This window comes from Mesoplodon bidens, assembly GCF_964165515.1.
Source record: "Mesoplodon bidens genome assembly, chromosome: 4".
NCBI lineage: Eukaryota > Metazoa > Chordata > Mammalia > Artiodactyla > Ziphiidae > Mesoplodon > Mesoplodon bidens.
Genome location: NC_138160.1, coordinates 161393844 through 161408392, shown reverse-complemented (window position 1 = coordinate 161408392; position 14549 = coordinate 161393844). Strand labels below are relative to the sequence as shown.

At 49.0% G+C, this 14549-nt stretch overlaps 1 protein-coding gene across 1 annotated transcript in view; it reads right to left on the bottom strand.

The window, feature by feature from the left end:
• LCP2 (lymphocyte cytosolic protein 2) overlaps positions 1-14549 on the bottom strand; it is a 44142-nt gene that overhangs the window by 16829 nt on the left and 12764 nt on the right. The window contains exons 4-10 of the mRNA XM_081232338.1: positions 10178-10243; positions 9723-9754; positions 9083-9120; positions 6275-6470; positions 3996-4093; positions 1534-1600; positions 1349-1432 (exon numbers count right to left, since the gene is read on the bottom strand). Coding sequence (XP_081088464.1) covers positions 1349-1432; positions 1534-1600; positions 3996-4093; positions 6275-6470; positions 9083-9120; positions 9723-9754; positions 10178-10243 — 581 coding nt within the window. The remainder of the gene's footprint in view (positions 1-1348; positions 1433-1533; positions 1601-3995; positions 4094-6274; positions 6471-9082; positions 9121-9722; positions 9755-10177; positions 10244-14549) is intronic.

Genomic DNA, 14549 nt, shown 5'->3' with positions numbered 1-14549 from the left:
GGGCCAGGGGTTCCAGGCTCCTTATCCCTCAAGGCCCAGGGCTCCTTGCCCAGAACTCCCTAGTCCACAGCAAGGAAAATCCAGTGTCTCCCACTGCAGCATTATGTGGTGGAAAAGGGCACCCACTGTGAAGTCGGAAACACTTGGGTTCAAATCCTGCAATTCCCTAATTATGTAAATTTGGGAAATTTATTCAACCTCTCGGAACCTCAGCTTTATCATCTGCAAAGTGAGGATGATAATACTCCCTCTTTGTTGGGCTGGGGTGAGGACTAGAGATAATGTAGAGGTAACTCTCCATATCCATGGGTTCCACACCCATGAATCAACCAACCTCAGATCAACAATATTTGGAAAAATAATTCCAGAAAGTTCTAAAAAGCAACACTTGAATTTGCCATGCACTGGCAACTATGTACATGTATTTATGTTGCATTTACAGCTATTTACTTAGCATTTATATTGTATTAGGTATTATAAGTAATCTAGAGATGATCTAAAGTCCACGGGAGGATGTACGTAAGTTATATGCAAATACGGCACCATTTTTATATAAGAGACTTGAGTATCCTTGGATTTTGATATCCACAGGGATCCTGGATCCAGGGATTCCCCCCTACGTATACTGAGAGACAACTGTAACTTATTTGTGGTAGGTAAAGCACTTGACCCATAGTAGGTGCTCAATAAATAGTAGCTCAGTTTTAGAATTGGATTAAAAATAGCTTTACGTAGAGGTAACTGCAATCCAAGAATACTCTGGGCCAACTCTGGAGGAAAGAACTGTAGTATACCTACAGTTTGGTCAACCACCCATACAACAAAAGACAACTCTGACATTTGAATAGCACCTTAGAGTTTTATAAAGTATTTTCTCATTATGGAGCACCCACCTTACAAATAAGGAGACAGCTCTGAAAAAGCAACATCCCTATGGTCAGTGAGCTGCTAAGTTGGCAGCCAAGGCAGCCGACAACAGCTCTCCCAGGCCTCTTGCCTCTTAGTCCAGATGCTTCCCCATCCTCCTTCAGGAGGACATGGGACGGATGTGTGCACACATATGGCACCCATGGAGAAGCAGGCCCAGCACAGGGCTAAGGACAGGAGTTCTGCATCAGGCTTCTCTCAGTCTGGGTTTCCACCCCCATCACTTGGTAGCTGAGTAAATTTGGTAAGTTACCTCTTCATGCCTCAGCTTCCTCATCTGTACAATGAGGATGATTCTAATAGTCCCCACTTCATAGGATTGTGGGGATGGTTAACGAGATGGTCTCTGTGAAAAGCATGCAGGAGGCACTCTATAAATGTTGGCCACTGTTACTATGCATCAAATATAAAAGATACCAACCTAGTGCGAAGGGATCTCTGTCAAACGGAGCTAAGGAACGATCTAGGGGCGGTTTCGTGCTTCTGTCTATGGAAGGAGCAGGGACTGAAAGGGAAACACTGAAGTCAGTTCAAAGAAGAGAGCAGTTGGCTGGGGGAGGGGTGTGGGTGGACTGGTGGGCAAGAAAGGGCAGCCCCTATACTTACGCTTTGCTGTTTTGTGGTTCCTGCTTCTGCCAGGCTCTTCGTGGTTGGGCTGGGGTGGCGGTAGTGGCTGCTTTAAAAGATATCCACGTATTAGGAAGTATTTCCAACCCATCAGCAAGCCCTGAGGGCTTTATCCCCCTAAATAGGTGTGAAGCTGTTCACTTTTCTCCATCCCCATGTTCCACTCACACATATACCTGTCCATCTCTCACCTGAACTGAGCTCCCTGTTCCACACACTGTGAGAGTGTTTTCTGCATGTCACTCCCCTGCCAAGGTTTTTAGTTGCTCCTATCACATTAGGAACAAAACTAAAACTCACCATGGCCTGCAAAGCTCTGCCTGAGCTGCCCCCTCCCCACCCGTCCAACACCTTTGTACGCTCCTCTCTCCAGTGCCCACCGAACTCTCACCATAAGTATCTTCCTGCAGTTCCTGCAAAATCTCAAGCTTATGCACTCTTTGGCATCTCTGTACTTGTGTTTTCCTCTGCCTGGGACGTTGTTTTCCCAACTCTCGCCACAACTGGCTCATCCTGTCTAGCTCAATGTCACCTCCCCACCTACCATCATGTTCCCTGGTCTTCTGTCTCCCTAACCACACGTTACTACTCAAATTACCTTGTTTATACATCTCTATACTTGTTTATCATCCATCTACCCCTAACCCAAATAAAAATTTTATGAAAGCAGGGATCTTATTTGTCTTGTTCACACTCTATTCCCAGCAGCTAGAACACTGCTGGGCACTGCAGCTCAATAAATGTCTGTAGATTGAATGAATGAATTCTGCATCCCAAGAGTGAGGTGAAGCGCTACAGATTTCAAGAGCAAAATGCATGTGTAGATAAATTCAGCTCCATGAGCCCCCTTTGTAATAAAACTGCAAAAGCAGGAGGAAGCCATCCGTTCTTAGATGAGGTGTCCCAACTGTGGTGTGATCTGGATTTTGAGCTTTGGGGAAAATATGTCCTCTCCCTCCTTCTAGCCCTGACACTTAGCATTCACCACAGCTGCCAAAGTGTTCTGGTCCTTTGTGAAGAGAGCACATTTCCAACTATTGACTTCTGATCCTGAACTTCTCCGGGCCTCTCTGGATACAAGCCTACCTCGGAGATATTGTGGGTTCGGTTCCAGACCACCACAATAAAGCAAAAATCAAAAGAAGCCTAGTGATGAGGAAAAATCATAAATTTCTCTATGACAGGACAATCAAACTAAGTCAGAACTGAAACACATATCATATGCCCCCATTGGTGATGGGCCTTTCCTAATGTGCAATGTGCATTTGTATGATACATTAACCAGACCTCCTCAAGGCAGGAGGATATAAACACACTTCGAGAAAAATGTTACCTTTCTTCTGAAACCACCATTGTGACTTTGAAGGTTAGTATTTCTTTCTCATCCTGTCAGGGAGTCACACTGACCTAAAGGCTCACTCTGTAGGTACACCCCTGACCAAAACATCTCTGATGAACTTTGTGTTTAATACTAACCTGTCAATATGATACATGATTCTTTGTCTCAAAAATGTATGAAACTGAATCTCTAGCTCCTGACCAGTGGAGCAGTTCTCAGAGCTTCTGAGAGTCTGTCTCTCAGGTTATAATCCTCAGTTTGGCTCAAATAAAATTCTCTTTTTTTCTTCTTAGTTCGATTGTTAATTGAATTTTCATTAACACTAGTCACACAAATTTTTTATTGCCCACTGAATATAAAAGTTACATTTACACTATACTGAAGTCTATTAAGTGTGTGATACCATTATGTCTAATAAAACAATGTGCATATCTTACTTTTAAAATATTGCTAAAAATGCTAACCATCATCTGACACGGCAGAGTTGCCACAAATCTTCAATTTGTAAAAAAAATGCCGTACCTGTGAAATGCAATAAAGCAAAATGCAATAAAACTAGGTGTGCCTGTTAGTTAAGCAGAACCACGGGATCTGAGACTGTAAGCTTGAAGAAAGAGGAAAAGGAGTTTGCTGCCTCTCTCTCCCTGGGTTCATGGCATTGCACGTTTTGGTCTCAAACCTTTTGTCCGTGGAATTTCAGATGTTGGCCAGCAGGTGGCGCAAGTCTTTTTGCAGGAGGGAAAGCTGGGGACCCAAATACTAGTAGGTGCCATTAGTTTATTTTACAGTTTTCACTTATTTCAAAAGTCAGAAAAAATAGCACAATGAATACTAGAAGGAGACTTTTTATCATACAAATAGCTTATATTGTTTATGGTAAAGAGAAAATACCGATGATAAAAGCATTATGATGTGTATAAAAATCACTAGTATTTCATCCTCCAAAAAGCCCACTGTGAGTACTTGGGAATGCATTTTCCTGGCCTACATATAACTTTTTCTTACTGGCTAGAATTGGATAAAGATGTCTATAGTTTTTTCTCTCTGCAGAGGAAATCATCGAGTGGACACAAAGTGGCATAACAGAAAGTATGGAGCCTACCGAGTGAGCCCGGCCACCGGAGGGCAAAGGAGGGATGGCGGCCATCGGCCTCTGCGGGGGCACGGGCGGCTGCTGCACTTTCCCGGAGTGGGGCCGGTCTGTGGAAATGCAAAGGCATTAAAATGAAAGGAGAAATGCTACATCTAGGCTAGTGTGGGCCACACCCAGGGCTCTGCAGGAACCCATCCAGCGCCGGCTGGGGGCATCTCTGCATCGCTGGATCCCACAGACTCCCCCCAGCACCAAGGCCAGCCCCAGCCAGCTTGGCAGGGATGTGTCCACACCTGAGTCGTACAGGGTGGGGAGTCCTTGGCCCCTTGCCTTCTCTGTACCTGCCCAGTTTGTCTTACTCTTATACTTCGGAGCAACAGTCACCTGACCTCTGGGGAACAGGTATTCATCAGAGGTTTTGTTGATGAAGGCATGAAAAAAGGCCTCTTAAGTAATTAACTCAGCCAGTACTAAGAGGGTGTGTTTTCAGACAAAATTGTACAGAAGTAAACATGTACAGACACACAAATGCCCATATGCATATGTACACACATGCACACGCAGACACACACAGAGACACTTACACTCAGGCACACCCAGCTGCCTGGGGCAAGGTGAAATCCACGGTCGTGGCGTATGAGGAACCTGTTCTAGGTCCCCTTCCTTCCCCTCACAAATGCTCTGGGTTGTCCTCCCCGCTCCCACTTCCTCCTTTCTTAAAGGGAGGAGCCAGTCACGGACTCCTGTAACCAAACCACAGACTCTTAACAAAAACTCACATTCTTCTGGTCATCACAGAAGTGTCCCCAGGCCAGGTTGATAGTCTGGCAGTGTTCCATCCCTTTGACAGGGAAAGACCAGGCCAGGACTGTGAGGAAGCGACATCATTCTTACATTTTGTGCCCTGGGTGCCTATTTTGCCTCACCGTAGTCCCAATCCTGGGGAAGCAACACTCTTCCGCAGAGAATGGGGCTCAGAACCCAGCAAGCCTGGTCTAATCTCATACCAATGCACCCACTCTGGCCATCTGACAGCTCCTCTGACCTGTCATGCTCCTTTCAGCCTCAGGGCTTTTGCACGGCCATTTCTACTGCTTAGAACGCTCTTTCCTTCCCACATCTATGCTCACTTAGCCAACTCCTGTTCACCCTTTAAGTTTCTGATTAAATCATATCCTCAGGGAAGCAAGTCTAGATCAGGCATATGTCCCAGCCTCATCTCCCGCGCTTGTCTTCCTGAGTATATATCATGGTTTAATTAAGTCATTTTGCGACTCATTTGTTTGATGTTGCCTGGACTATGAATTCTTTAGGGTGAGGACTGTCTACCATCTCGTTCATTCTGTGTGCTCATAACTGGTATGTATGAGGCACTCAGCGACTTAGTTACCTGTTTCTTCTCAGGGTCTTAATTTCCCTATATATGAAACAGGCTTGATCATTGTTGCCTGTATCATGCAGGGTGCTTCAAAACACAAAATTTAATGTCGACAAAGCGTGAAAGGGCTTTAAAATTGCCAAGTGTTATACAGCCTAAAGGATTAGTGGTATTAATTTTTGTGATATGGATCATAAACTTTCTAGCTCACTCCTTGATATTATGCAAGTGTGTATGTGCCTACTTTCTGTTACCACCACTGCTAGAGTGTGAGCCCTGTGAGGCAAGGGCTGTGTCTTCTTTCCAGATGATTTTGAATTTCAGCATTTAGAATGATGCCTGGCTCATAATCGAAGACCAATAATTTTTGTTGAATGGCTGAATGAATAAATGAATGAGGGAGAAATGGGCTGACAGGAGCAGACAGACAATGAAAATCTTGAATGCTGTTTAAAGATTTTAAAGTTATGGCCAAACCACATTCAATATTGTTATATTTACTCGGACAGTCTGTGGGTAGTGGTGCCACCTAATCATGAATTGGTCAAAGATGGGGAGGAGCAGGAAAGTCCTCTTGAGTACCAAAGTCACACTCAAAATAAGCTATTACTTCCAAATACCCTTAACTGGCAGTTCAATATCATCCACCATCAGCAATGATGTGTCTGCAATCATAAATATTTGTCTGCAAATCATAAATATTATGGATCCTCACAGCGAACCTATGTGGTCTGTATTGTTATTGTCTATTTCAAAGATGAGGAAATTGAGGCCCAGAGAGGTGGAGTCACTTGCCCAAAGCCACACAGCTGGTTAGCTGGCATCAGCATGCCAAGCTTTCTGCTACATGGGCGTTGGCCTCCTCCCATACATCGGTGGGGGCTGGGGGCTGGGCTGCCAGGGCCCTTACCTATGTACATGGGGCTGGGGCTGGAGAAAGGCTTGGCAGGCAGGATGGAGTTCTGCAAAGCCTCCTCATCATTGGAGGGTGGCGGCTCATAATCGGCGTCATCTTCCGTGGGAGCCTCTTCTTCTTCATTGGGGGACTCATAGTCACCGTCATCCTCCCCACACTGATCATCATCGGGACTTTCATAGTCATCGTCCTGCCAACACAGTGATGGGGACAACGCGGTGTGTAGAGGTCCCTTGGCAGTAGGCGTGTCCGCATCTACTCTCTCTCTCTGCCAAGCCTCACAGTGGTCCTCTCTTGGGGGCAGTCAACACTAGCATGGCCCTCCCACTACACATGAGGATACTGAGCTCAGGGAGTACAAAATCACAGGGCCAGCAAGATGTAGACTTGGGATCCCCCGTCAAGGTCTTCAGACCACTAGGCAAGTGCATTTTTCTCTACGTTTTTTTTGCATAACAGAGAAAAGCAGAACAAATGAGGAGGATACAGGAACAGAGGGATGGGAGAGCCTGCTCCTTCGAGTCAACACGTTTTTGACTCCAAACCTTGCCAAGAGGAAGACTAAACATCAGGAGTGCTTGTGATGCCCCTAGTTAATTGTCAGTTCTGTTCTTAGGGTGCCTATGCTCAAAACTTTCTTCCCTAATGGGGAAACCAGATAACCAAAGCCTGTTAACTAGAAGGCAGGTTAAATTGTGCCTGAGAGGGGATAGTCAGGGCTGGGCTAGTCCCTTTGCTGAGAGCTGAGTGTATAAAAACAACAGCTTATTATTCGTGACATCTGACACCGAGTGTGAAGCTGCTCTCTTGGAAGAGACTGTTCCTAAATTTTAAATTATTTATTGTATTTTACATATGCTTCTCTGTGGGTCTCAGGGAAATTAAGCCCTAGGGGCTGGGTGATTGCCTTTGAAGCAACCAATGAAAGTGGACAGTTACAGTAATGATTTCCCAGGCAGAAGTGGCACCATCAGCTGCCAAGCAATGACTGGCTTATCACTCTCAGGTCAAGGTCAAGTGGGTCCTAAATGAGCCCAGGGCATTTCTCTAAAGTCAAGGGCAGAGTGGAAAGAAGCAACAGGAGGTTGCAACTTGGCAAGGAAAGGTGCGCGCCGAGAACCTAGAAATCCTGACAACCTTCCTAGGTGTCTTAAGGAAGCCTGTCTAAGGTGCTCAAGTGAAAGAGGCATGTGTTAGTTTTTTGACTTGCGGAATATGTATATTTCTAATATTGGAAGACGAGGTTGAGTACCTTCCTGAACTCCAAAAACAGACTTCATCCTGCCATCAGTGTTCCTATAACTTGAGAACAGAGGATGGAGCCCCTGATGAACGGGAGGGACTTCAGAACCACGGCCTCAGCGCCTCTGCAGCCCTTGCCGACTGCCGCCTAGACCTACAGGGGCTCCCTGCAATCTCTCAGCCTGCACACCCCAGCCCTGTGGCTCCTGACTTTCCACCAGGCCTTTACCCCATAAGCCCTTCTCAACAATAGACTTTTCCTCTCTGCTTCTAGAAAAATTATTTTCTCCCAGTGATTTGGCTTGAATATTTCTATGTGTGTTTTGTTCCTAATCATATTCTGCCCCGTGTATGTGTTATCTAAGCTATAAAATGCTCATAGAATTGGGTTCTTCATCTCCACCACCTCCCAGTGCCCTGTGCAGTGCTGGGCTCTTCATGGAACCCCAAATGTTGTAGCCAGTGGCTAGTGGAGACTCCCTGTTTACAGAGAAGATGGAGGTGGCTAGCCTCAGGCTGAGCTCATGGGAGGGACTGAGTGGCAAGCAGCGGCAAAGATGCAGCTTCTGCCTAAAAATGTAAACATTTGCGGGGAAACTGGTCTATTTTCCCTTTGGAACAGTCAAATTCGTTTGTTCTCATGTAGAAAACACAGACTTAGCTAGCACTTTTTTTTTTTTTTGAAATTCAATGCTTTCTTTTACCAGAATCCCAGCAGGACAAGGGATGTTTAGTGCCTGCTTCCTAAAGGCACTAGAGGCAGCCGCTTACCAGAAAGATCACTGGACGGAGGGTGGGCGACCTGGGTCCTTGGCCTGCCTCTAACTAGACGTGTGGCTCTACATAAGTCACGTTCTCCAGCGGGCTCAGCTGCTTCATCTATAAAATGAGCAGACTGGGCTACGAGCCGTAATGGAGTTCTTAGCCTGAGTCTGGCTTCAAGCGTGGTGACTACATATGCAGTTTCCTGGGGACAAGATGTGCAGAATTCATCAGACTCTCAAAGGCGTCATCATGACCCCTCAAATATAAAACCCAGTTGGGTCGGCCCACCCCTGAGATCTTTCCAGGGCTGATAGTTAATTCTGAACTCCCTTTCCCTCTGGGTCACCGGTGGGGACTTAAGCCTATGAGAAAGGCTACTTTAAATCTACTTTAGTGTAGACCATGTGGAGGAGGGGTTTGGGGGAGGGCCCTGCTGTGGAGGTGTGCACAGTGGATAAAGGCGTGGTCAGCACCCCACAGCCCGTGGCCAAGTCCAGCCCACCGTCTGTTGTTTGTCAGTGAAGGGCTGGTGGCACAAAACCAAGCCCATTCATTCAGGTGTCGTCTACAGCTGCTCTCGTGCTACAAGGGCAGAGGGGAGTAGGTGAGGCCAGAGACCCCATGGATCGCAAAGCCAGAAAGTTACTAGAAGGCTCTGGCCTTCACAGAGCACATCATCTGACTCCTGGGTGGCTCTATCAGGGCTTCGCTCCTTTCAGCATCATGCTGGTTCCTTATGACAAAGGCACTCTGGAAACAGCTGTAAGGTGGAAGAACGGCCCACCCCATACTCACAAAGGATGACCAGCCTCCATTGTCTTCTTCATGGCTTCCTGTGGAAGAGGATAACACCAGCATCGGTACCAAAAGAAGCCGCAAGAAGGAAAGTCAGAGCCGCTCCCCACTCCAGGATCCTTCCCCACCACTGCCCCATTCCAAGCCTTCATGCTACATACCTGGGGGTTAACAATCCAGTATCAGCTCTAGAATTTCTACTTGAGGGGCTCATTCTGCCAGACAGAGGCAGTGGTTCTTAACCTTTCACATGCATAAAAGTCACTTGAGAGTGCTTTAAAATATGCAGATACCCTGGGCCCTATCCCTAGAGCTTCTGACTCAGCAGGACTGAGTGGGACCCAGGAATCTGCATTTTAACAGGATGTGCAATTTAACAACTGAATAATTGCTTTAAAGACTCAGAAGCAGGAGGGCTGGCTCTGCTTAGGTGCTCAGTTCAAAGCCCGGCCAGGGTCATTCCATGCACCCCACAGAGTCCCTCACTGTGTCTCTGCAGAAGGTCCCAGCTGAAAAGGGGCCATAGCCAGGTGCCCCGGCATAGTGACCTCTCTCCCCGCCTCAATCTGGACCAGCAGACAGAAGAACCAAAGCGCCTGTCACCTCCTAAAGCCCTTGCTCTCACCCCTGAGACCTTTACCTGTTTCCTCAGGAAACCGCTGGACTTGGGGTCTGTAAAGACAAACAGCATTGCATTAATGGCCCTCCTGACTCAGCGAGATCTCCTTCTTTCCTCAGTCCAGCCCTGCAAGGGGAGCCCCCCGGGGGAGGGTATGTCTCACCACCCAGGACCGCTGTCCTTGTTGCTCTGAAACCAGGGCCAGCCTACCCGAAAATTCTGGAAACCACCAAAGCCATGTTGGTGGTACAACTGGGAGCTTGTGACTGTCTGACTCTCTAGGGGAAGTTCCCCTGATGTCCCAGACACAGGGTAGGATGCAGGGCAGAGAGGGGGGACCCCAGGACTGAAGGATCACTGCAGATCAGAAATGGGGGCAAAACCAGTCCCGTGACTCCCATTTAAAGTTAGACTTGGGTTTGAAAATTCCATGCATTTCATTAAAGTGACACCAGGCCCTCCGCTGCCCCACTCACTTGCGTGTGAAAATGCTCCTTCTCTCTTCATTCTTGTTGATTTCTTGACTTAACTTACTGAGAATCCTACAAGATAAAGGGACAGGGGAAGTGACAAAACAATCATCTCCCTGCTGCCCCAAACTTCCTCCCACTGAGCCCTGAAGTTCCCTGATCTGTGTGACCTCAGGTACCTGGGCCAGTATCGGCCAGCCTGTTCCTTTGGCCTCCAGCCAGTCCCCTCCCCGTGGGGCCTCTGCTTCTCGCTTCCTGAAGAACTTGTCACCTCCATCCCCCTACCAGTCCCTGCTCAGGAAGCTCTCTGCTGGGGCCTTGGTCTAGCTCAGAGCCCCTCTGTGGAGACTGGTCAGCTCACACCTGGCTCCTCTTCCTCTGAAATCCTGCAGCCTTATGATCTGGATATGACCACTGCGTATTTTATTGCATTAGTATTCCCCGGGGCTGAGGTCCCCTGACTCTGGGTTTGGCATCCCTGTAGTGATATCTAACTTCTAAGAATCTTCAAACCATCTCCGAGACCTGGAGGAATCAGCTGCTTGATGCATAACTCTTGACAAGAGCTCCTCTGACCTGCGGTGTCCCACACCCTGGCCAGGTGCGTCTGTGATGGCTGCAGCAGCCATCCCCATTCAGTCACACCTTCATTCAACAGCACGCACTCAAGGGCTTCTACGTGCCAGGAGTTCTGCTGGGGCTCAAGGTGCCTCAGTGAACAAAACAGAGATCCCTGCTCTCGAGGAGCTTACTTGCTAGCGGAGAGAGACAGACAATAAACGACGAACATTTAAGGAAGTGAAATTCTAGGTGAGAGCTGTGTGTACACACATGCAGCAGAGGCGCTGGCTGGGTGAGGGGGGAAGGAGTGCATAGGTGGGGTGTGGTTGCAATCGAAAATGAGCAAGCCTCTGAGAGGAGGTGACTTTTCAGCAAGACCTGAACTGGGGGATGCTGAGCAGCACGTCCCTGCAGAATGTTGGGGGGGGCGGTTGGGGAGTTGGGGAAGGGGAGGCCCTGAAGGGCTCACACAGCTGCTTTGATCCTGAAAAGACCTCCTGCTCTCTGCAGCTCCTCTGCTTACTGGTATCTTCAACAGCCAGGCTGGAAGCTGCTGGGCTCCTAACTGGTGAAGGAAGGAAATGTCAAACCACAGAACACACAGAGAAGCAGCACAGAGCTGAGAGCAAGCAGAGCCAGAGAGGGGCTGGCAGCCCAGCCTGCAGCAAACACGGGCGCCCAGGGCCTCCTGCTTTGGGGGGCCTCAGGGCAACCTTCCCAGCCAGCTGGGACCACTGCTGGGGGTGAGTGCAGAGGGTAGCGGTGCTGCTGGACAGAGCAGGAGGTTGTTGCCACCTCTGTATGCAAACCTTCAAGGTTGTCCCCGACTCCCACATCCCCAGAGGACCAAGTGACAGTGAGTGGCCAGAGGTGACTCATTCCCCCTCTTCCCCACAAACCCCAGGCCACACTCAGCACCAGAGAGAAAGGCAGAGGGGCCTGAGCAGCTGGTAGACACAGTTCTCTCTGCTTCGTCTGTTTTAGCCCCAGAAGTGGAGCGAAATTTTCCACAGGAAGTCAGGCCATGGCAGGAGACAGAATCCTGTCTGGGTTGCAGTCGGGTTGCAGTCCTGTTGCAGCCCTTAGCTTGCTGTGTGATGGGGGCCGGTCTTTGACTTCTCAGTTGAAGGCCTCTTCTGGTGATGTTAGAAGGTACGGAGGGTGGGATGGTGGGTCCTTGCTGAGTTTGACTGCAGCATCCTGCCCAAGGGCAGTGTGACCTCAGGCAAGGCATTTGCCTCCCACCCCCTTGGCCTGAATTCCTCCTCATCAGCAAAACAAGAGGGTTGGCCCTACTTAGAGAATCCCTGACCGGCCTGACCATAGAGATTACATGTTACAGACACTGAGCCCACTGGTGACTTAACCCATCGGAGCCTCCAGGAGAGATGCCTCGGGGTGCGCGTGGGGTATGGCAGTAACACAAGCACCCTGGTGACATGGGTGATTCCTACCGTCTGCAAAGGTTGTGAAATCACTCCTGTCATTCTGGTATTCTTGGAATTGTTTTTTTTTTTTTTTTTGCGGTACACGGGCCTCTCACTGTTGTGGCCTCTCCCGTTGTGGAGCACAGGCTCCGGACGCGCAGGCTCAGTGGCCATGGCTCACGGGCCCAGCCGCTCCACGGCATGTGGGATCTTCCCGGACCGGGGCACGAACCCGTGTCCCCTGCATCGGCAGGCGGACTCTCAACCACTGCGCCACCAGGGAAGCCCCTGGAATTGTTTTTTAAAAGCAAAAAAACTGGAGGAGGAGGACAAGGAAAAGGAGACGGAGGAAGAGGAGGGGGAGCGGGGTAGGGCAGCAGGAGCAGAACACGGGGGCTCGGTCTGTCTTGACGTGGTCCCTGTAGGATTCTCCCAGGAGACCTGGGGCTCCCTTTCAATGGTCCCTGTACTTCACCAGCTGTGGGTAGAGGGTCTTGAAGTGGGTCTTGAGGTCAACTTTGCTGGTCACACAGAAGTAAGAAGGAAGCTATGAAAGAAAGACAGGCAGGCAGAAAGGAAGTCAGGGAGGAAGGAGGGAGAGAGGAAGGAAACAGAGCAGATAGAAACTATCAGAGACACAGTAAGAGTCGATGTTATTTCACGAACACTCTATTTTTGTTGCCTGTGTTGTCACACGTACCAGCACACAACTTAAATGCATTTATTAGCAAAGCTTGCATAGCCTGAGCTTTAGATGAGCTTCCCCTGTCTCCCACGAGGCCGGGGGCTTTGGGGGAGGCGGGGAGTTGCTCCCCTGACTCTGTTTCAGGGGCACGCTGGTCTCTCCCACGCCCAGAATTGGGCAGAAGTCTGCGTTTGCTCCACGCTGCCCTCTCCAGCTCCTCAAAGCCTCTCTGTCCTCTGGCACCACCTCTGTGACCCCTGGCTCGCCTCCCAGCCCACGTTCTCAGTCCTAAACTTGCTCTCACTCTGCGTGTCACCCTTCTTTAAAGGAACAAAACTCCTCCCTTAAAAGTCAGCCAAAGTGAGAGAGTGGCATGGACATATATACACCACCAAATGTAAAATAGAGAGCTAGTGGGAAGCAGCCGCATAGCACAGGGAGATCAGCTCGGTGCTTTGTGACCACCTAGAGGGGTGGGATAGGGAGAGTGGGAGGGAGACGCAAGAGGGAGGAGATATGAGGATATATGTATACGTATAGCTGATTCACTGCGTTGTACAGCAGCTACTAACACAACAATGTAAAGCAATTACACTCCAATAAAGATGGTAAAAAAAAAAAAAGTCAGCCTCCTTGAACCAAGAGCCAAACCTCCCAAAGGTCTGTCCTGTCACCTGAGAAGCCAGGGAGACGCCAGGACATGGGCCTCAGGACTCAGGCCTCCGTGTAGAGCCAGGCATGTGAGGGGGAAACAAGAATTTGAGGGCACAGCAGGGTCTCCCCGCTTCTCAGGCATGTCCTCCGCCCGACGGCTTTGCAAGTTTTATTTTACTTGTACTTCACAGTCCTTTTGGGTAGTAGCCAAGAAGAATTATCCCCACTTTTACCAACAAGGAAAGCAAGGTGCTGGGGAAGTGTTTGTCAAAGTTACCATGATGGTTTTTACATGGAGCTGAGCCAGAAGTCAAGTGTCCTGGTTTCACACTGGGGAGGAGGAGTGTCAGTCGGTGGAGAGGAAGCACTTTTCATATGGGGAGGACTGGGCAGCTGGACAGGGAGTAGCCAGTGAATGGGAGCGGGGAGGCGTGTGTGAGAGGGACCGTGTCACTGTCTCCATCCTGCTGGGGGCTGGGCACATTCTTTCATGGGCACAAGAATGTCATGTTCAGCCCTGGGGCCCTCCTCCATCCTTCCCCCCACATCATCTGCTGTCTTTCTATGTTAGGTAGGCACTGAGTAGATGAGACAGGAGGCTGTCCCTGAGGTTAGGAGACCGACAGCCTTATCAGAAGACAGACAAATCAACAGGCATGACTGCATTACCTCTCTGATTGGATCTTAGCTTTTCCCAGCCTAACTTCACTATCGGTAAATGGGTACAGTGTGCATTCATGTTATAAACAGAATCATCCAATGCCTATCTGCTGCCTACACCACCACCGCATTGCTGCTCTCTCCTTATTTTTTAAGTTACACTATATTATTTTAAATATAAAACTTATAGCATTTAAAAAAAAACCTCCAAATGGTCATCAGCAGATGTTTTTTTTTTTGCGGCACGCGGGCCTCTCACTGTTGTGGCCTCTCCCGTTGCAGAGCACAGGCTCCGGACACGCAGGCTTAGCGGCCATGGCTCATGGGCCCAGCCGCTCTGCGGCATGTGGGATCTTCCCAGACCGGGGCACGAACCCGCGTCCTCTGCATC